A 21704-nucleotide genomic window follows, 5' to 3' on the forward strand; every position below is an offset into this window, starting at 1 on the left:
TGACCGATACATACTAAACTGTAGTTTATTTAAAGTGTTACAAGAAAACATTGTCTTAAATAATGTCAGTCAGTCTAGAATCATGTTTATCACCACAGGAAAAAGAGAGAGCCCCTCCCAAATGGGACTCCTATCCAGTTGTGGTTCTGCACTGGGGCCCACCGGGATGCTGCTCCACTCAACGAAATAAGAAAATAAAAACCAGAGTAAAATGCAAGGACCTTAATTCCAAAGCGACGAGCCATTTACAGCGGCTAATGTAATGGAATAGCTCTTCCAGAGGAAGGGACCACATAGGTAAGGGAGGGCAGCTGCTCTCCTGCCCGACTGCACTGAGTACATTCCTAGAGGGGGTTCCAAAACAGCAGCAGCACAATGGCATAGTTGGAGAGTGTGGAAACTGTAGCCGGGCACTGACTGTTCAGAACAATAAACGCATGAGGCAACTTATATTTGGAACATTTTTTCTAAAAGCAAATGTCCAATCAGAAGAGCCAGCGTGATTAAAGCTTGTGCCTCATCAGGACCATTTCACAGATTACTGGGAGTAGGACAGTAACTACAAGTGAACAGGCCACTTCTCTGGAGCTGTGGGAGAAGCAAAGGTGGGGGACATTTGAGATTTACAGTGAAAAACACCTTCCCTCAAGGGAGAGGTCAGCGTAACAGAGCGAGCTCTGGCATACATGGCCCTGTTTCGGTCAATATCAGACCCTTCCAAAAATTCCCACGGCACCTCCCAAACGCCAACAGCTCAACTGAAAATAGCCACAAAAAGGACAACGAGAAAACATTAGGTTAACAGGTGCAAACTGAGTAAGGCTAAGGGAGCCGGTGTAACGACACATGGAGACAAACACAGACACTTGCAGTTGTTCTCTTGTGTGCAATGAACTCGGATCTGCCTGTGTGACCCTTCCAGCTCTGCTTCAGGAGCACACGCATTGCTGCATCTTCTCCATTACGTAGCATTAGGGAAAGGGCCATGACTGTGGCTGTCCTTTCTACGGTTAGTTAATGGGGTTGTCCACACTAAGTGAAGAAACCACTGCAGGGCCATTGACAGGTTGGTTGTCTGGCATGTCCTTGCAATGATGTCTGCATCCACACAGCCACTATGCTTATGGCTGAACTGTTTTGGTGAGTCCACCTGTGGTACATTCTGTGACACCTTAGGCATATGTCCCCTGTCCCCTGGCTAGCATTCTTCTGGGAGCAGGGGCTTTTGGGTAATTTCCAAACGCAAGATACAAATGCATTGTAGGAGAGAGTTAGGAAGCTGGCTGAACCAGTGCAGCTGCAATGCTTGTGACTTCCCATCCACACTTTGGAGACAGCATTGTAGAATACATTGATTCAGACAGACCCGAACTAATGCAGGAGTTGCAACCAACCAGTACAACCAGCACTTGAAAAACATCTGGGATGGCTGTTGAGTGGGGGCACAAGTTGTTGAACGGATGCTGCGAGATTAAACGTGTCCCAGCCTACGATTTGTTGCAACACCTCTTTGCCTACTGTAGGCAGGGCCACAAGGTGACAATCCCAGAGCAAATTTTAAACTGGTTTTCCTTACAATGTTCTTTGAGTTCTTTCATTGGGAAGAATCCTCCCCTTCACCAGCAGGCATAGGGGAACAACGGGTACTGGCTCCAGTCTGCCATGCTCCCATGGGCATGCCCCGAAGCCCCTTGAGTATTATAATCTGTGGAGAAGGGAGAATAGCTCATTGCCCTGTACTGGCTGTGGGAAGGTACCATCCATTGGCCTAGGCCTTGCTCGGTGCCATATGGATTGTACATTGGACCTCGGGCCCCTGGTTTCCCAGCAGAGTCTACAGCCATGTTGACCATCCCAGTATAGTCCTGTGGAGTGGGTAGTGGAGGGGGGAGTGTAGGCAGGTTGGTGAAACCTTCTGACAGCTGTTTGGCATCTTGCTCGGGCACCGTAGCTATATCCACTCGGTGGGATCTGGCCCGGAATTCATTTAAAGCGAGGATGTCACGAGCGGGCGCCTGCTGTGTATCCCCATTGTCGTGGAACCTGAGCCCAGAAGGTAGAGAGAAGAGGAATGAGTCAAACCTACCCCGGCTTAACATTCTTGAATTAACCAACAGTTTGTGGTTCAAAGCTTGATCCAGGGAAGTGGGGGAAGCCAACAACATGGGGCAGCTGCCTCCCCATTAAGTTTTAAACATCAGCTATCCTTCTGAAACAAGTGCATTTATTAAACTTACCTGTTTCTGTATTTGCCCTCCTGCTTATCTACCTACCTCCATCCCTGTGCCCTCTTCCTGTCACTCTGCCCCTACCTCTCTCTATCAGGAAGCACTGGGTCTCTCTCATGGATAAATATCCCATAAGGAGTCAGGCTGCAAAAGGGACAAGCCAGTCCTTTCCAGTAAGTATGGGGAGGACCCGGACCCAGACCCAGACCCAGACCCAGACCCTGCCCACTACAGATAAACAGCTGGGGGGTGAGATTCACCTGTATGTCTGGTAGGAGGAAGGTGTTGGCACTTGCTGCTCTCTGGCAGCTGCCTCTCTTCGGTCTGCTGGAGCTGGTGATGCTGCAGGGATTGAGTGGCTGCCATTCTGCTCTGAGACCCAGAAGGGATACCCGCTGCTGATAGGAATGGAATTACTCTCTTCCTTCACCTCCACGTTCTCATCCTTCACAAAATCTGACTCACAACAGGGGAAAGAAAAAGAGAAAAAAGGAGAGAGGGGGAAGAGAGAAACCAGAGCTCAGTAATGGTGGGTTTGCAGTTAGATGCAGGTGGAGGTCCCCCAGACAGAACGGGAGGTCGGAGGGTTAAGGCGTTTGTAAATAGTCTAAAATGTCTAATAATTAGGAGGAATCTTCCTATGTTCCATTAATCAGAAACAAAGGGCGAGTGTTTTTCTAATCTCTCATTCTCAGTGTGAGATTCTGGAGACCGTTACAGGCAGAGTAGGGATTCAGCTGGAAATCAGAGATTGAAAAGACCCATAAGGGGTTAGAGCCTCCCAAGCTGTTGCTGGTCACATGGTGCTGGCTGGCTGGCTCCTCTGCCTCTCTAAACTGCACTAAAAGGCGGCTACAAAGACCCTCTATATATCCCTAATATCCCTCTTCCCACAGCTGTAGCTGCCATAGCAGTGTTATTAGATCATCAGTGGGAAGGGAAGCGGCTTGTGCAATCATAAGTGGGAGGGGAGGGGTTTACCAGACAATCTCTGCAATATGGTCCACACTATGAACATTTCAAGCATCCCTGTTTTAAGCCAATGTGTCTATCATAGGAAGACCCTTGCTCTGAAAGCCCTCCTGAGGCTGGCTGCAGCACAACATGCACAACTGCCTCAGTTTCTCCTTCTGTTTGCCCACGAAAAGAACACAGACCCTCAGAGCCCAGTTCAAAGCCTGCTTCCGTGCATAATTTATTCCTGTACACCAGTGCACTAGTTCCCCCCAAACCTTGCAGTAAGACCATTCTCAGCAAACCCACAGTAAAGATATAAAGGTGGAACCATTTTCCCATTCCTCTCTTCAGGAAACACATCTCCAGGTCCCTCACCCAGAGTCAACAGCAGCATTGTGTGCCCAGTTCCTTTTGCCCCTGCCACAGGGCACCGCTCTCCAGGTCATCTGCCTGAGAGCAACCAGATACCTGCATCTATCACAGCCCCCAAGTCAGGTCTCCTGCGAGCAAGCTCCTCACAGTGTTCCACTCTCCTTCTCCTGTTTAGAAAAGGTCTCTCCAGGACCAACCCCTTGTTATGGATGTCCTCATATCAAGGGCTCCCTGCAGCATTCCCACTCCCCAAGCTTCCTTGCCTATGAGTCCTATGCTTGCTCAGGGCACGTCCCGGGTTTGGCCTTCCCTGACCAAGCTGGAGCTTCCCCTTTTGTGTAGGGGTCACTGTCCAAGCCTTCCGCTGGTCAGGGGTTCCCAGCAGTTCTGCTCCAGTTCTCCTCACAACTCAGCTCTCTCTCACAGGGCTCCTCTAGCTCTGGCCCAAGCAACTCTTGCCAGTGCTCCCTGTCTCTGTCTAAGCCTCAGGCAGCTCTCACCCGTCCCTCCTGTTTCTGACTGTGCTCTCCAGGTCTCGGACAGCTCTCAACCACCAATCTCCTCACTTCAGGACCCAGCTGCCCTCTTTTAAGCCCAACTGGGAGTCAGTTGACCAGTCACAGGTGCACTGGCCTCTGCAAGGCCAGTGTCACCCTGTGACACTGTCCATCTCCTGTCAATGCCAGGTTGTTCCCTACAGGAGATTTTCTAGTCCATTGTCCAGTCTAACTGTAAAGGTTTCCAGCAATGGGGCTTTCTCCACATCCCCTGGGAGACTCTTCTGCAACTGACTGGAGTGAAAGAAGGTAGTTATTGTGTATTACAAATGTTTTCTTACATATTTCTCTCTGAAAAGCAACCTATAAACAGCAGCATACGAATCCTAACAGGAACTCCCCGTGCTGTATGCTAGATGCCTTCCAGTTCTTTCCCACATGAGTACAAAGATTCCTCCTTCGAATGGGGGTCCGTCTTCCTGCTTCACACCCCTGCCCCATTTTGTGGCAGTTAATGAAGAGCCAGATCAGCCCAACAGACTACAATTTTATGTCCCTATCCTGAGTCTGAACCCTGTAGTGGCATGTCAGAAATTGCTTAGATCAAAAAGCCAATGTAGTTGGCTCTCCATCCCTGTCACCAGTCAGCGTCCTGCCCTTCCACTGTGCCTGGCCAGCACATAGCTGCAGCTCCTCCTTACACCCACTGGCAATGCTGCAACCTACAGTAGCTTTTCTGAGGTCCCCTTTGCTGCTCCTGCCTCCACCACCCATCCACCTGCCTCATTCCTCACCTACCTCTCCCATGCTGCTCTGCCTGTTCTCCCTTGATGCCCAGGACCCCACATCCCAGCTGCCACCATGTACTTGACCCTTACTCCTTCAGGCTATACCCCCAACTACCACATATTCCTGCCCCTTTGCTCATGAATTAAGGTGTGAGAGTTAACATTCCGTTTCTTTTCTACTCAAAAAGACCTGCAGTGTCCTCTAAAATCCCTGCCCTTGAGGCCCAGGATTCACAGGCCTGCTGGCGAACATGGCCCTGTGCAGAAAGAAGCTTTAGCAGAGCTGTGTTAATGCCTCTTTTCCTCCCCTTGGCATGGTCCCTGATGGTGAGCGCCTCCCCAGGCTTGTTGTTGCCAATATTACCAGATTCCTCAGCACCAGATTCTGTTTCTTCTGGCTGCTTCCTCTTCTGGGCTTTGGCTGGACTAAGTTTCTGGCCTTTGGCTCGCCCGTCCCTGCAAAAAGAACAATGTCTGGAGGCAGTTCATACGCAACCTTCCTACCCAGGTCCCTGTGCTGGGGACTCTGGAGCAGACACAAAACCCTATTATGCTGGGGGAAGCAGAAAGGCCAAGTACCCGTCAACATCTGCAAAAAGAGAGGGTAGTGGTTGACGTCTCCCATGTTTTTGAAGCTGCACATTGGCTGGCAGTGCACCAACACAACAGTGGTGTTGACTTCTTGGGAATGTATGTGTCCAATGAGGTGCAATTAGTCATGCTGGCTGCCACTAGAGAATAGGGATCAGGGAGAAAGACTGAATTACCCCACCAGGATTCAGGCACTAGGACTAATCAGTGAATGGATTATGAGTTTTACAAAATGCTCTGTGACACTGGAAAACCTCAGCATTGGAGGTTTGAACAGTGATTTTGTGAAAACGGTCCAACATCATACATACATATCATAAAATGTTGTGGGGCTTTTGTTTGAAAGTGGGATCATTTCTGAGGGAACGTGGACCCAATTTAACTCAAAAATGGTCCTATTCGGTGAAAAACAATCTTGAAATTTTCAAAATATTCTTTGGATGAAAATCAGTTTTGACCATTTGACCAGTTTTGACCAGACTAGGGACCGAATGGCTAGGCAGCAGTTCTGCGGAAAAGGACCTAGGGGTGACAGTGGACGAGAAGCTGGATATGAGTCAGCAGTGTGCCCTTGTTGCCAAGAAGGCCAATGACATTTTGGGATGTATAAGTAGGGGCATAGCGAGCAGATCGAGGGACGTGATCATTCCCCTCTATTTGACATTGGTGAGGCCTCATCTGGAGTACTGTGTCCAGTTTTGGGCCCCATACTTCAAGAAGGATGTGGATAAATTGGAGAGAGTCCAGCGAAGGGCAACAAAAATGATTAGGGGACTGGAACACATGAGTTATGAGGAGAGGCTGAGGGAGCTGGGATTGTTTAGCCTGCAGAAGAGAAGAATGAGGGGGGATTTGATAGCTGCTTTCAACTACCTGAAAGGGGGTTCCAAAGAGGATGGCTCTAGACTGTTCTCAATGGTAGCAGATGACAGAACGAGGAGTAATGGGCTCAAGTTGCAGTGGGGGAGGTTTAGATTGGATATTAGGAAAAACTTTTTCACTAAGAGGGTGGTGAAACACTGGAATGCGTTACCTAGGGAGGTGGTAGAATCTCCTTCCTTAGAAGTTTTTAAGGTCAGGCTTGACAAAGCCCTGGCTGGGATGATTTAACTGGGAATTGGTCCTGCTTCGAGCAGGGGGTTGGACTAGATGACCTTCTGGGGTCCCTTCCAACCCTGATATTCTATGATTCTATGATTTCTCCAAAACTCAAGGCATTTTCCAGGCATGAAAAAAAAATTGTAAATATTTTCATGAAAAGTTTTGATTCTAAACATCCATAGTTTCACTCCTTTCTTCTATCCGCTTTCATTTGCTCTTAAGTTTTCCTGTTATCTCAAGCACTGCCCTCAGGCCTGACAGAAGTCCTCCCTGGAGGTGGCATCCAACTTTCTCTTCACAGTAACTGGGGGGAAGGAGGAGGATGGGAGGAACCTATATCTTAGAGTTAAGCTGACACCAAACAGGGGCAGTGATCTACAGCTGATCCTCTATTTCAAGTGTTCTCAAACTGGGGGTTACGGGGTTATTACATGGGGGGGTCACAAGCTGTCAGCCTCCACCCCAAACCCTGCTTCACCTCCACCATTTATAACAGTGTTAAATATTTAAAAAAAATGTTTTTAATTTATAAGGGGGTGGGTCTCACTTAGAGGCTTGCTTCTGTGAAAGGGGTCACCAATACAAAAGTTTGAGACACACTGCTCTATTCGGTCAGGAGAGTGTCTACCTTCGAGTGTTCTTCCCATGTTCCCGGAATCCCTTAGCAAATGGGTTGTTGTCAATCTTGAGTTTTGTGATCTACAAGTAGACATGAGATCCAGTATTAGAATGCGCAGCTGCCCATGGTGCCATGTTTGTTTTGTACCACTCTGAAGCAAAATCCCTGGCACTAACAGCTGCTCTATGGATAAATATCTATCCTGTGGTCTCCATCTGAGTGCCTCGCAGCTTTCCTGTATTTATCCTCACAACAACCCGCTTTACAGAAGGGGAACTCAAGTGTGGAGAGAATAAGTGACTTGGGCAAGTTCACACAGGAAGTCTGTGGCAGAGCAGGCAACTGAATCTGGATCTCCCAGGTGCCAGATGAGTGCCTACCCACTGGTTTATCTTTTCTCTCCACATTAATTTAAAATTTAATTTCAATTTCAAATTCAATTTAAGCAGCAATAAAGGCCCCACTTTAAGTCGTCAGATACAATAAATTCAGAGTCTGCAAAGTACTAAAACACCAGCGCTAGAGATCCATGCAATACTGTACTCAAATTGCTGGAGAAATGTCCCTCCATCTCCAGCTGATAGAGATTTCTCTACAGGAGGTGCACAGGTGACAAGGGGTGACAGGGGTACTTATGGGCCACAAAGGGCAATGGAGGATCTTTTCGCTTGGGAGCAGGTTCTGATGTTAGGGACAGGGTATTTCCGAGGGAGCGGAAGGCTGGTCTGCTACACTCTACCTGTTCATTTTGGTAGGCAGTGACAGAGGTGAAGACAGTCTCAGGGAAGCTGAACATCTGGAAGATGCTCCAGCGGGCACTGAACAGGTCGTCTGCCTGAACGATGTGGAAGCGAGGCTTGTAGCGGTGCATGGAGTGAAGGATGATCTGGTGGAGAGGGAGAGAGGAAGAATTCCATTTGCAGCTTGGCTCAGTAGGCTCGCTATTACCATATTCTGTAGTTGCCAACCACCCCTCAACAGTGACCAAGTCTTCTCTGTGATCATTCAAGCTCCATCGGTCTTTAGTCATGGATGTTTTCTGAGGGAACCCAGGAACTGGGGTCTCCTCGGATATTCCAGCATGTGGCAGCATAAACCGAGCCCATCTCTGGAAGCTGGTGAAAGGGGGAATATTGCACATTCTGAGTAGGGTGCCTCCATCTTCTAGTTGCACGACTAGGGCAATAAACCTCGTGGACTTGCAGTGGGGGTAACAGAGTGTGGAAGGAAAGAAGTTTTAGCTTTCCTCCACTTGACCTGCTACCATATCCTGAGTCAATGCTTTGAGTCATCAAGAGCCACCAAACCTATGGGGCTACAGTCAGTAGGCTGAAGAGTCTGTACTGCCTACAGATACCCTGGCCTTGCAGCACAAACCCTCCCACAGAGATGTCATACTGCCCATTTCCCATGTGTGCAAAGGGAGTTTTCACGTAAGTTTCCAAATCACGTAATCTCTCATGACACCGACATTCTATTTGGAACCGAATCCCCCTTCCCGCAAATGCCGAGATAACAAGTTCCAGGGAGCAGAGACAAACCCAGCTCCCATCTTACGTGTCCATGTTGATCCAGGGTATTGTTGGTGAGCTTCAGCTTTTGGAAGGAGACAGGTTCTTTCATCCAGTGGCTGCCGGGAGCTGGAGAGTCTGGATGGATGTATGTACGGCAGGGGAGCTGTGGCTCTGCTTTTCCAGCGACTTCCCACTGATCCTTATTCCACTGGGGAAGGCAAAGCAGGAAATTCCGTATCAAAGCAACCATGACTCCAGCGCCTTTGCTTCAATGCTTAAGGCTGCGGAGCAGCGGTGTCCAAACTTTTCCTGTCATGCCCCCCCCACCAGTAATGGAGTCTGTCCGCATCTCGCCTCCATTATTGCACAGCCAAGGCTTCCTCAGCAGAGGAACTTGGGCTGAAGGCAGAGCTGGCGGGCGTGGGTGGGTGGGTGGCATAGCTCAGTGGTTTGAGCGTTGGCCTGCTAAACCCAGGGTTGTGAGTTCAATCCTTGAGGGGGCCATTTAGGGATCTGGGGCAAAAATTGGGGATTGGTCCTGCTTTGAGCAGGGGGTTGGACTAGATGACCTCCTGAGGTCCCTTCCAACCCGGATATTCTATGATTCTATGAACTGGGGATGAGGGAAGAGCTGGCCTGGGGGCAGAGAGGGAATGAGGGCTAGGCTGGGGGCAGAGCGGAGCTACAGCTGCAGGTGGGGCCTGAACAGAGCCGCGGCTGGGGCGGAGTGGGGCTTGGTGGCACTCCCTCCCTGCCCCCCATGGGGGTTGGGCATGGGCCTCGCCGTGTACCCCGCTGAATGTTGCTGGAATATGCCTCCTATGGGGGTGCACCCCACAGTTTGGGGACCACTGCTGTGGAGATCTCTGACACTGGAGCGTGACTGACTGCTGTCACAGAGGCACTATATAATGCTCCCATGTCAGTGTCCAAGTTTAGGCCCCAGTTGCTCGCTCTCTCTCTCCTACCTTCAAAGCACTTTGCAAACATTAAGTAACTAACAGCTGCATGGTTATTGTGTCTGTGATTCAAAATGAAATTTGCAGAGTTTACAAATTTAAAAAAAAGGTTATTTTTCTAGCAGCTAGCTGAATCTAGCTGCAGTGCTGACAAATGGTGGCTGATTCAAAGAGGAGCATAAATCCTCCAGAGACCATCTAATGTGCAGTGCTCTGTGGGTCATTTATTCCTAACCCGGGCTGGTGAGCAACTAGTGCTTGGAGCATACAGATGGATTTGTCCTGTGCAGGGGGCCAGGACACAAGCCCCATTTAAGATGTATGATGGCTTCAGTGGTGCCTAGGCTTTACACTGCAGAGGGGTTGATTTCACTAAGCAGAAAGAGCAGACAGAATAACTTTTTAAAAGTATTTACCTTGTACCTGAAGTTGTCCATCGGCACAAAATCCACCAGCATGAGGTACTTAGCATAAGGGATCAAGCCAGTGACTTTGACTTTGCACTGCGGAAACATTCGTCTGAAGAAGAAATAAATTCGACATTATAAAAACTATTTGGGTTTCCTTTAATGGTCCAGTCAGGTATTAGGTCTTGGTTGCTCTCTGTCAGGTAAACTGCTGGTGAGAACAGCACTAGTGGAGCTGTGAGCATTTTTACCAGCCTATTGTCTAATCCAGCTCCGAGCAGGTCTAGATGACACAGTGGTTAAAAGGCCAGCAGTTGCAGGTGGCCTGTCTATTCTAGTGCTCCTACTGTTACAACCCCCATAATGTAGCAGTGGGAAATTTAAGAACAAGTTAGTGTAGCCCAGGTTTCAGGCTTACACTGTTTCTAGTCCTGGTGCAACTGTAGCAGAGATGGAAAACAGCTTAGAAACAGTTCTGTGTAGGTGGCACCCATTTGAAAATCTATCTAGCTCTCTCCTAGCAAGTCCCCACCACCTCCATTCCTCTTTGTGACCCTGAAAGAGTCTTTAGCCCCTAGGCTGTAAGGACTTGTCTCCCAGCTCTCCCTACCCACTGAAGATCCTGTGTCAGGTCTCAGAGGCTCTGGCACCCTCTCTGCTGGCTTCTCCTTGCACAATGAATTAAAATTCCACATACTCTAGCTGTAAGCTCCAGAATGTATCATGCACTCCAGGGCGTGCAGGATTTCAATTTAAGAGCAGCCCGGGCCCCAGATCCTGTCTTTTCCTTGCCTTGTTCTTGTTCACAGTCACAGAACGAATGCCATACATTCAGCTCTCATCTTCCTTTGCAGTGTCCATCTTGAGTGCCAAGTCCCCAAGCTGGCCATCAAGAACATCCCAAATCTTTAGTCTATCAACGAGCCCCAGATTAGCTTTTTGTCTATTATATTCAAATGATTTGCCTGCAATGCAGCATCAATATGTGCTCATGAGGCAAGTGGGATCTAATACGCAATCCTTGTGTGCCAGTTTCACAGCAACGGGGAGGGAACGCTGAAACTGCTACCTACAGGAGCTACCGAAAGGGGTTTTTCAGGGCACCAGGCCGTTTTTCAGGGCTGAGCCCTGGCACCTCTAGGCTTGGCAGTTCATACCCCTGGCATCTCTGGGCTTGTCGCATCAGTTATAAAAATAAAAAATTGCTTGAGCCCCAGCACCTCTTTCATTAAAAAATTAACCACTGGCACCAGATGCTCAGTGACCTGGATGATATTCCTAATTCAGAGTTTATGAGCCTTCAGTAAACCCTGATGCTGCACTTGTTCTGCAAGGAACTGGGAAAGGGAAGGAGAAGGGTAACAATATAATCGGCTTAAAAAGCAACCGAAGAGTGGCCTTTCCAAAAGTGACATCGTAGGAAAGCTCTGGAATGCAGTTTGCAGGGAGAGGGCATATGCTGCTTTCTGGCCTTCCTTACCTGCCAGACTTGGTGATGATCATCTCAGTTCCTACTTGATGAAACTGCACCCAGAGGTCCATGTCTTCTAGGGTAACCACAATGGAGCTCTGAGGGTAAGACTCCAGGCTGGAGGAAGGAAGTGCCTCACACTGAGCTTTCACATCTACCAGGAGAGAGTAAAGAGGATACCTCAGACAGTGAGGAGGAAAGTCAACATGAAATAGCACCATAATGCTTCAGGAGACACAGCTTTGGGAATCAGCATCAATACCAGTTCCTCTCAGTGTCAGTGCCTGAAAATGTCCAGTTGCAGAGTTTCTCATGCTGATGTAGTAGACTCATCCAGTGTACGTCGTCACCACTCCACCTAGTGACTGGCCTCCCAGAACTATTCAACCACTTCTATATCACAGCTTATGGAGCTTTCCTTTAGTTCCGATAGTAGAAACCTATGTTTTTAGTGCTGTAGATGCCTGGTTTATTCCCACTAACAACGGTGGAGTCTCTGTGTGGTGTGTGGTCACAATGGGCTACACTGAGATAACTTGCCTGCAAAGACCTTTGGCTATCCTGGCTCAGTAAACAGACAGGTTGCCTGTTGAAGTTGTTTTTCAGGGGGCAATATCCTCGTTGGTCGAGATTTAGGCTCCGTACATTGGGGTAGTCAATTGGCAAACTGCAGGCCAAATCCAGACCACCAGATGCTATAATGCATTCATTTGAGTATATTATGCAAAATATTTTTATTTATTTGTTTATTTATTTATTTACTTATTCTTACCTTTATTGTTATTGCCATGTGAAAAATGTTTCTCTAGAGTCTGGACCTTGACAATACTTGGACCAAGAAATCTGGACCTTGACAAGAAATAATTGACTACCCCTGCCGTACATCATGCTAAGTTTACTTGTTCTATTCAGTACTCAGACGGGGATCCACAATGCTGTACATTTCACTCTACCAGTGTTCTTATGTTCTTGCGAATACAGACTAACACGGCTGTTACTCTGAAATATGTAATCACGGTCACACAAAATATTTTATAGAGAGATAGTAAATTGAAAACTACGAAAAATGGGAAGATTTTAAGTGGCATGGAGGGGAAGGGGAGAGAATGCTGGATCAACGGGGCAGCACAAGTGACATAAGCAATCCCAGAGGACAGTGAAAAAAGGACAGATAGAAGAGCCAAACCTGAGGAATGAAGTTGGTAGATAGACAAGAGATCAGAAAGGGAGGGCGGAGCTAGACCATGGAAGGCCATTTTGAAACGTATTTGCTAGGGCTAGGAAGTCAATTAAAAGGGTGGAGAATGGTCCCATGTGCAATACAACTTCAACCATGCCAGGGGAGTCATTCGCAATATGACTCCATTTTATAGTGCAGTCAGGGATTAACTATGTTCCTGAGCCATATGGACCTCTGAGCAGGCATCTATCCCACAGATGGGATCCTATTCTTACAGAAAATTTTAAATTCAGGTGAGTGACAAGAAAGCCAGAGATATGGGACTTCACAGAGACTGAGAGGCAGTCAAATAGGCAAGAAGCAAAGGGATCACTAAGTAATTCCCTTTGAATTTTTTTAATAGAGATCTCAAATCATGCAAACACTTTTGGGAAGGTATGGCACAACTCATATTTTCAGAGAGACAAAAAGTTGGTTGCTTTTTCCCTTCCTATATTTCAGCCCAAACACCTGGGAGAGCATGTCTGGACCTGATGGTTTCCCCCGTAAAGTAACTTTGGGATGTGAAAGGTCTTTTTGCTCTTTGCAGAAGTGCTAGTTTACCTTCTAAATTATATGCACCTCATGGCTAGTTTTTGGATGAAGGCATGTTTTGCTCAGTATTTGTAGACTGTGGGAAAATAAAGCTCACTTGCTTGCCATGAAATGAAATTTTAATTTTTCACCATAACCTTGTTTCATTTGGGGATGTTCTCCCCACACTGGTCTGACATACACTCTAATTCCTGTTGTTCTGAGGGACCTGGTAATGACACAATAGAGCCCAATATTGTTAGGGAATGTTTTGGTCTTGCAGAGTATAGCGAATTCAACTGTGCTTTAAACTTTGTTCCTGAACTGTGTAACAACCCTAAGTACAAGGCTGTCGCAGAGTTTGGAAACAGTTAAAACATGATTCAGCCCCTTTACACTATAAGACCAAAATACGTTTTAGTCATGTCAAAGGCTACTGTGGTGAAATGTGATCCCCCATCACAGTAATTATAAATGTTATTAAAGCTAATGTTAAAGTTATATAATACACAGGTTAATACACTGTAGACAGGATCACTAATGCTATCTGATGAAGTCTGGACCCAAAGCCCAATTCCATTCCTTGGTCTAAAACCTGACCACACTGAAGTTAGTGGCAAAACCCCACTGGTTTCTGGCGGGTCAGGGTTTGGCCCATGGTCTTATGATAATGTTGGTATTAATCAAATATCTGTGACTCTTCATTTGAAGGTATTCAGAACAGCAATGCTGTTATCAGGTTAACAAAAGCAGGTCCACTTTTCCTTAACAGAGAGTGATACATTATCAGCCATCCACAGCCATTTATTTTAACAGAGGATTGTCTCAGCCTGCATCAGGTCCTATATAGAAACAAGGGAACTTATCACCTCATTACAACTTTCCTGAGCAACATCTTTAAACAAATACACATGGAAAGTAGCCAATTATTTCCAGGGAAAGCAGACCCTTTTCAGGATACATCTTTCCATGCAAGAAGTCCAGTACAAACTAAACAGGTTGTTTCCACAAGATTAGGATACAAACACCATTTAAAAACAATTCTGACAGTTTGCAAAGGCCTTTAGGTGTTTAAAAAAAAGAAAGAAAAAGGGCCCTCCACCCTTAGACTTTTTCTGCTTTGATCCAACATTAATGAACTGGCTAAGAAGTGACACCTAATTGGCTCACTAACATTAGCCTGTTAACATCTTCTTACTAAGGCTTTTCTCATATCCTCTAGCAGAGACATGAAAGCTGCAATGAGATTGTGCATTTTGTTGTTCAGTGCAGAGCACATATCAAAAGGAATTACAATAAAATTGGGCTGATTTTCAACAAGCCACTGTCCAGAAACAGATACGTGCAAACAGATTTGATTGAATTTATAGATTACAAATGATAGGTAATAATAATTCCTTTCCCCAACTGTATTCTACAGTTAGCATTTTTGTAAACAAATTCAAGACCAGCAAATGAGATACTGGGAAAAATTCTGGAAGTCCTTACTCATGGAAGACATATGGTGAAGTCAATGGGAATTAAACTCAGTGAGAGTTTTGCCTCAATAACTATTGAATTAAAAAACAAATACAGATCTCAGAATCAGGCTCCATAGGAATGAACCCACAATGAGTGAAATACTGTAGAAAACAGCAGCAAGGCCATATTTATAATCAGCAGTGGGGCAAAGATTTTAAAAGGTAAAACATTATTTTGGTGTCTCAATTTTTGGGTGCCCAAACTTGAGATACCTGAAAGGGGCAGGAGTTTCAGAGACAGGGTGGGTCTGTGCTTGGATCTGGATCTGAATCATGATAAATTCTACTGATGGATCCACATAGTGACCCAGTGGGGCTCCACACAAGCACAGGGGTCTGCTGATGCAGAGCTATTTGCAGGATCTAGCCTCCAGTCTGATTTTGCAAAACCAAAGCCACCATGTTTTTGCCCATCTCTAATCAGCAAACAGCCAAACGTTTATTTCCCTTCTGACCATGCCTTGATACTGGAATGGAACCATCTTGTGGAAAGGTTTGACACACACTGTTCAAATAGTAACTTGCAAGTGCAAGGCCCATATGGGACCAGCTCAGCTCATAACCTTAAAAAGAAACTTTCTCGCTCATGGGGGGATGCTTAGTTCATATTTGTAAAGTGCTTTGAGATTTGTGGATGGAAGATTCTAGAGAAGTGTGCCAGAAAGTAATCCAGCCTTCTTCAGTGAATCCCCTAAACATGCCACAGTGCTGAGCTACTGGAAGGTTTGTGGTGGATTTCCTGTGACATGTATAGGACAGGGTCTGCGTGCCCTGAAAATCTCCAGTAAGACACAGGATAAGGATTTCTTCTCCAATGACCATATCTGTGAAAGAAATCTTGTCAATAATTCTGACCCCCCAAAAGGCTCCCAGGCTTGTAAATGACAATAGAAACACCCCATTCATTAAGTGGGAGAGCTCTCAATCTCCTGGAATTGCAATGCTTTTGGCAAAAACTCGGGAGAGTGGAAGGTTCATCACAGTTTATCCAGTCCCACATTGAGTGTTTCATAAGTGCTATGGCTTTATTTCTCACTGGTCATCAGGACTGTTTCTGATTTCTAGTGCCGTGTGATACAAAGAATTATATGAGAAAATAATTTATTTTTTTAAAATTGGAACCCTTAGCTAGATACAATGGTATAAGATAGACTATTCCCTTCATTCTACATCCAATATCTGTAAAGTCAAAGTCCTGCTAGATGTAGCAGAAATCACTATTATACTCCAATATTAATTACAATGCGGATTTTTAAAAAACAGCTACGGTTGAGATGAAAATTATTTGAGTCACATATCTACCTAAGCTCTTCCAAATGAATCAGCACAGTGTGGGGGTGGGGAAGGGAAGCAGAGGATAGCTAGCCTTTCGAAACGTGTACATGAAATGCGTACACCAAAGGGGTAAATGATCTGCAGCCCTCATCCAAAGTGCAGAACCTTAGGTCTACATTCATTTGGGTCCCAGTTACATCACTGAATGGAGTTCTCTCTGGATTGACACTAGTGTAACTGAGATCAGAATCTGACCCTTGTTCTCCCAGTGCTAACCCGCCATTACACACAATCTGTTTACATCACAATTAGAGAGATTTTACGTGGTGTTGTTAAAAAGGACTGATGAACAGAAATAAAAAAAGTACGTAAATAAAAATCCTTGGCAATCAATACAAGAAACAACATGTTGCCCCCCAGGGAATGAAAGCTTATGGAGATCATGACATATGCCTGCCTGGTGCTTTCATTCTTGGAAGGCAGAGAAAATCCAAAACCAAGCTGACTGTGTAATACAAATCAGAAATGTCTTTATCCCCTTAACAACATAATATACAAATATTTTAGATTTCTATCGGGCCTTTCATCCCAAAGGAACCCAAGGTGTTTCACAAACCGGACACACAGCATCAGCAGCCCTCTGCATATGCTCACACTGTACAAGTCAATGGTGACTGGGGAATTTTGGGCAAAGACATTGAGGCAAATCCCTACTAGTCTTACAAAAAGTGACAGGAGATCTCAAATGTCCACAGGGAGCAGACATAACCTCAGTTTGTCCTCTGCTCCTGTGGGATGGTTTAGAAAACTCAATGTTACCCACAAATGCTGATGACCCAGTGAGTAATGCTTCTTCCCCTCCAACTAAAAAAAACTGTAGCCCACCTCTACCACAATTGTAGATCCACCCCGCACACTAAGACATGGAAGAGTCACCTACCAGGTAAAGCTTGCATTTTTCCATGTACTGTGAAGCCAGAGAAGTTGTGAAAGTCACTGTAGGAGAGAGATCCACCAGAACTCTTATATCATGAAAACCAAAACAGTCCAGTTCAAAATCAGAAGGCTTGATTTCCCAAAGAAAGCGAGCACCCTTCTGTGATCCAGTGTCAAGAGTGACTGGGGCTAGGATGGGACTCCAAGCTAAGCTAGCCAAGGTGAGTTCCTGTTTTATGAAGGCTAATGAGCAGGGAGGAGCTTCTCCCCAGGGCTGTCCCCTTGCAGTCCTTTGATGTCCAAAGGGACAAAGAGAGGAAGGATTTGCAGCAATGGCTGGGGCTGAGGGAAGAAAATCAAAGAGAATTAACATGGCTTTGACATACAGGAAACCCTACAGGGGAAATGCACCTTGATTTACTGCTAACACACTTTTAAACAAATAGAGACAAGACCAAAAATGCCAGCTGAAGATGTACCTACAAAAAATAACTTAATTGCAGACAACAGAGGAGATTTCCCTCTGGCAGTTTTGGGGTTTTGATCAAACTTTCATTTCCCAAACAGATTTCTGCATTCGGTTTCGTTTAACTGTTGAAACTGTGGACTGTATCAATTCAGGAAGACAATGATTTTTAAAATGCTGATTCCCCTAAGATGAATGAAATAACTGTCTGATGTAACCTTTCACTCTCATAACACATTACTGAAATATCCCTTTTCTTTTGTCAGTCGAGGTCTTCAACCCCATTGGTATTTGACCTCAGCAGAAATTCAAGGGAACACCAAAGCGTTACCTACTGACTATATCTGTCCCTTCAACAGGGCTCGGCAATATAATTTATTTTCTTTTTTATCACATCAATTTTCTATTGCATTGTACCCATTGATACAACAGAAATGTATTCTCTTTGGACAAATCCTGACGCTCTCACTACACTCAAAGGTTTTGCTGGCACACCTCTGTTGGTCAGGAGTATGGTTTTTTTTGCTGACATAGGTATGCTGGCAAAAATGTGGAGTCGGCTATACTAGCAAAAAAGTCCTTTTGTCTGTATAGTGCGTATTGCTTGGTGAACTAGTATAAGTTTACTGGCAAAAGGAATATTTTGCTGGTATTAACTGCATCTCTATGTGAGCAAGGTAATATCTTTTCCTGAACCAACTTCTGTTGGTGAGAGAGACAAGCTGTGTGTAAGCTCGAAAGCTGGTCTCTCACTAACAGAAGTCGGTCCAATAAAAGATATTACCTCGCCCACCTTGTCTCTCTAATGTCGTGGGATCAACACGACTACAACAATTCTACACCAGGGTAACCTTTTAAATGTAGACAATACAAGATCCAGTGTTTGTATTCATTCAGTCACTGAATTCAAGGCTGAGTAGAAACTAATGACTTCAAGTTTGGCCCTTAATGAGTTTATCCTGAGAGTGTGACCAATAACATTTGTTCTTACAAGTGCTAAGAGATGGCTAATCAATTCTCATTCTTCAAGACATAAACTGACCACCACACAGCCAAGAAAGGGATTTCTTTGCATCCATGTACAGCATTGCATTATTGGCTATGTATATTAGGGGCTAAGGGTGGAGGCTCAAATACTGATCACTGTCAAGGCCGGATATTCGTCTTGATGGACCAGAGTCTGATTCCATTGGCAAACTCTTGTGTTCCAATCTTCTATTAATTTCAAATGGCATGATTAGATTGCTGTAGCTGATTTAGGGTCTGATCCTTCTCCCTCTGAAATAGACACAAGTTTTGTCACTGACTTTAATGGCAGCAGGACCAGACCTTTAGTTTGGCGCATGAAATACATATTTTTAACATGCCTATTCCTTTATTGGGCTTTTGTTTAAAGTGGATGTTAGCATAGTTAATATTAATTCAGAAATAAATTAAATCGTGATAAAAGATACCTTCAGCAATAGTAGTTAGGAGCCTGAGATTACTTATCTTTGAACCCCAGTATGCCACTCCCCTCCTCTCAGTTTATTTACACTTATCTCAGTCACACACACCAAGACTAGATCTCAGGATGTAACCAGCGCCTGCTCTGGTTTTAATAAAAGGGATTTTTCTCTTCTCCTTTATTGCAACTCATTGTCATCTGCAGTAACTTGGCTGTGGTAGGTAGGTCCTTCTACCCCAACACAGCACTAATGATATGAATGGATCCAAATCTTGAACATTCTGTAGGGATGAAAATCCAAACTCTTATTACCACAGGGCCAAATCCTGAGACCCTTACACTCAGACAAAATTCCCCAGTGATTCCTGAGTAAACACTGAATCAAGGCCTCAGGATTTGGCCCAGAAAGCGTTCAAATAGCATCATTTGCAGTCCACTTCTGTAATCACTACCCCATTGCCCAAGACCAGCGTATTGTGCTTTGCATTGCTGAAAACTGGACAGCACTGGTAGTGGTGTCTTTCTGTTTCTGTGGGTTGAGACTGAAAATGTTGCTCCTTGCCTCACTTTATCTAAGGGCTGGAAATAAAAATATATAACCCCACCCTAGACCCCAGTTCCTGCACTGGTAAGCCCAGGAACCTTCCTCTTGTTTCTGCTACATACGGGGAATTTTAACACACTGGAGCTGAGGTGCCCAAGAATGTGCTAGGCTGATGGGGGATTTCTATTCTCATGGGAGTGTGGGCCATCGCTAGGAGCTCACTGCACTCTGGGGCATCCTAGTCCTGAAGGGGTAATGTGCCAGCCCTTAGCACAGTGAGATCAAGAAGAATGTTTTTTGAGTAGTTGTAGAGTGACAGGTTACTGACGCCTGGGAAAACTTCACCTGAGGAGGATTTTTGTGGGAAGGGTTAGTTTACTGGTCAGGTCCCTTGAAGAACCAGGAGCAATCTACCTGACTGCCCCTTAAGATGGGGGCGGGAGGATGTCAAACAGAAGACCACAGGTTTTTCCCCTGCACAGGACAGCTAGGGACATCTCTAGAATTGGGGAGCTCAGCCCTTTAAAGGGAGGTTACTGTTTGGCAGTGGAAAGAAGGTCCTATGGGGAAGGAGAGTCAACTTGGTTTTGGGAAAAGGAAGGATGACCTTGGGGTAAAGGCAATGGATGGGGGGGGGCACAAGATTTGGGGCCTATTCCTAGGGTGAGGCTTGGTCTACACTACTAACTTCTATTGGTATAACTGAGTGATGTAATTATACTGACCTAATCCCCCCGTCCCATGTAGACATAGCTACTGCCTCTCGGCACAAGTGAAGATCTCCCGCCTCAGCTCCAGCTGTGCCGTTGCAGTGCTGCAGGTGTAGACAAGCCCTAAGAGGCACAGATGTTGCAAAGCTGTTCAGGATAAGGGACTTGCATTGGCTCTGATTTCTTTGGTAAGCGGTGGTCCCCTTGTTCTCATCCTGTCATAGGGAAGAGGGCATATTATCTCCTGAAATCTAGGCAAAGGTGATGAGAGCATGGAAAATAAACCAAATAGACAGGTAATGACAAGAGTGGGTCCCTCACCCTGTATAGGCTGACTGTGGCTCCTGAGGCTCTGGATAGAAGCAGCTTTGGGACAAGGAACAACAGAGACTCCTCAATTGTATGTTAAAAAGAACATGAAGAAGATCTGAAGACTTCAGTTCTTCCAGCCCCAGTGCCACAGCAGCAAGCAGAACAGTACTGAAAATGACTCTTGTTGCTCTCCCCACTGATAAGGGGGAAGCAGCCACTGAATCCTCCTTGTCAGCCCTGTTTTTCTAGTGACACTTTTTCTGCCATAGAAAGGCATATGAGGGCCGTAACCAGAGGATATGTCTACACTGCAATAAAAGACCCACAGACATGGCTGCAGCTGGCCCAGATCAGCTGACTTGGGCTCATGGGGCTCGGGCTGTGGGGCTGTACAATTGCAGTGTAGACTGCCCGAGCCTGGGCACTGATAATCTGGGAAGGGGGAGCGTCACAGAGCCCAAACTCCAGCATGAACCCAAACATCTACACTGCAATTTTTCGCTCCACAGCCCAAGCCCCATGAGCCCAAGTCACTGACTGGGCTCTGAGAGCCTGAGATATGCCATCACTGCAGAAGATGGGAGAAGAAAGAGAAAAGAGGGTCCAGTGGTGAGCTGGCCCTCAGTCAACAACTGCACAGCAATAGCTCCACTGGGGATTTCAGACAAGTGCACCACCAGACTGTCCAATGTATCAGGACTTACTGCATACACCAATAAAAGGCATTGCACTATCTCCCTCGTCTGCTTCATCTGGACGCACCGTATTGGTATTTCTGGCAACACATATTTTCTGCAAACGCCCATTCCTTTCATCTCCTCCCAGCTGATTGATGGGGAGGTGGAGTCATTAATTACCAATTACTAGTTAACAGCTAGTGCGCTCTCAGCCATTCTAGGAGATAGAGAGGATTTAAAAAGGGAAGAAAAGTGAACTTGTTATAATTGCTAGAAAGTGTGGCTAATAGCAGCAAAACCCATGAAATTCACCACCGCCAAGGTGGAATTTAACACATTACCCTCTGTCTGTCTGTCCCCAGTGTGCCTCAGGCTGTTCACTGAGAAATCAGATGTGAAGGGCTGGCCTCTAACAATTCATGGGCAAATTGGATGGGTGGGAGGGATGAGGGGGAAGGAGAGGGATGGCTGGGGGTGGGGAAGTGAAAGGTGAAAGTCAGTGACGTGTACAGCTCTGTGCCCAGCACATTTACAGCAGTAGGTAAAGATCATATTGTACC

At 46.0% G+C, this 21704-nt stretch overlaps 2 protein-coding genes across 5 annotated transcripts in view; both read right to left on the reverse strand.

The window, feature by feature from the left end:
* Positions 1–17062, reverse strand: LOC140898612 (T-box-containing protein TBX6L-like). Of its 2 annotated transcripts, none has more exons than XM_073312666.1 (9): positions 16993–17062; positions 11514–11658; positions 10043–10145; positions 8711–8875; positions 7893–8039; positions 7163–7233; positions 5207–5298; positions 2489–2684; positions 1–2043 (listed from the first exon to the last, which is right to left on the reverse strand). In XM_073312666.1, the coding sequence occupies exons 1-9, from the start codon at positions 17006–17008 to the stop codon at positions 1617–1619; spliced, it is 1362 nt and encodes a 453-aa protein (XP_073168767.1). In that variant the 5' UTR covers positions 17009–17062; the 3' UTR covers positions 1–1616. The 2 variants fall into 2 exon arrangements, with proteins under 2 accessions (XP_073168767.1, XP_073168766.1); XM_073312665.1 differs by having other exon boundaries at positions 5207–5316.
* LOC140898613 (T-box transcription factor TBX6-like) overlaps positions 11570–21704 on the reverse strand; it is a 24244-nt gene continuing 14109 nt past the window's right edge. For 2 of the 3 annotated variants that reach the window (XM_073312667.1, XM_073312670.1), the window contains exon 7: positions 11570–11658. Coding sequence is in view for 1 of the 3 variants with exons in the window: in XM_073312668.1 (XP_073168769.1) it covers positions 20307–20370 (64 nt within the window). In the remaining 2 variants the exon portion in view is untranslated. Of the gene's footprint in view, positions 11659–20231; positions 20371–21704 lie in introns of those variants that run through there. The other variant, XM_073312668.1, reaches the window with a different exon arrangement.

The sequence above is a fragment of the Lepidochelys kempii genome, chromosome 15 (genome assembly GCF_965140265.1).
Source record: "Lepidochelys kempii isolate rLepKem1 chromosome 15, rLepKem1.hap2, whole genome shotgun sequence".
Taxonomy (NCBI): Eukaryota; Metazoa; Chordata; order Testudines; family Cheloniidae; genus Lepidochelys; species Lepidochelys kempii.

Excerpts from the sequence above, each read along its gene's own strand:
- LOC140898612 (XM_073312665.1), bottom strand. Across the intron at positions 10,146-11,513 it reads ATCATCACCAAGTCTGGCAG|ACGAATGTTTCCGCAGTGCA; the intron begins GTAAGGAAGGCC and ends TTTCTTCTTCAG. Across the intron at positions 2,044-2,488 it reads TCCTCCTACCAGACATACAG|GTTCCACGACAATGGGGATA; the intron begins GTGAATCTCACC and ends TTCTGGGCTCAG.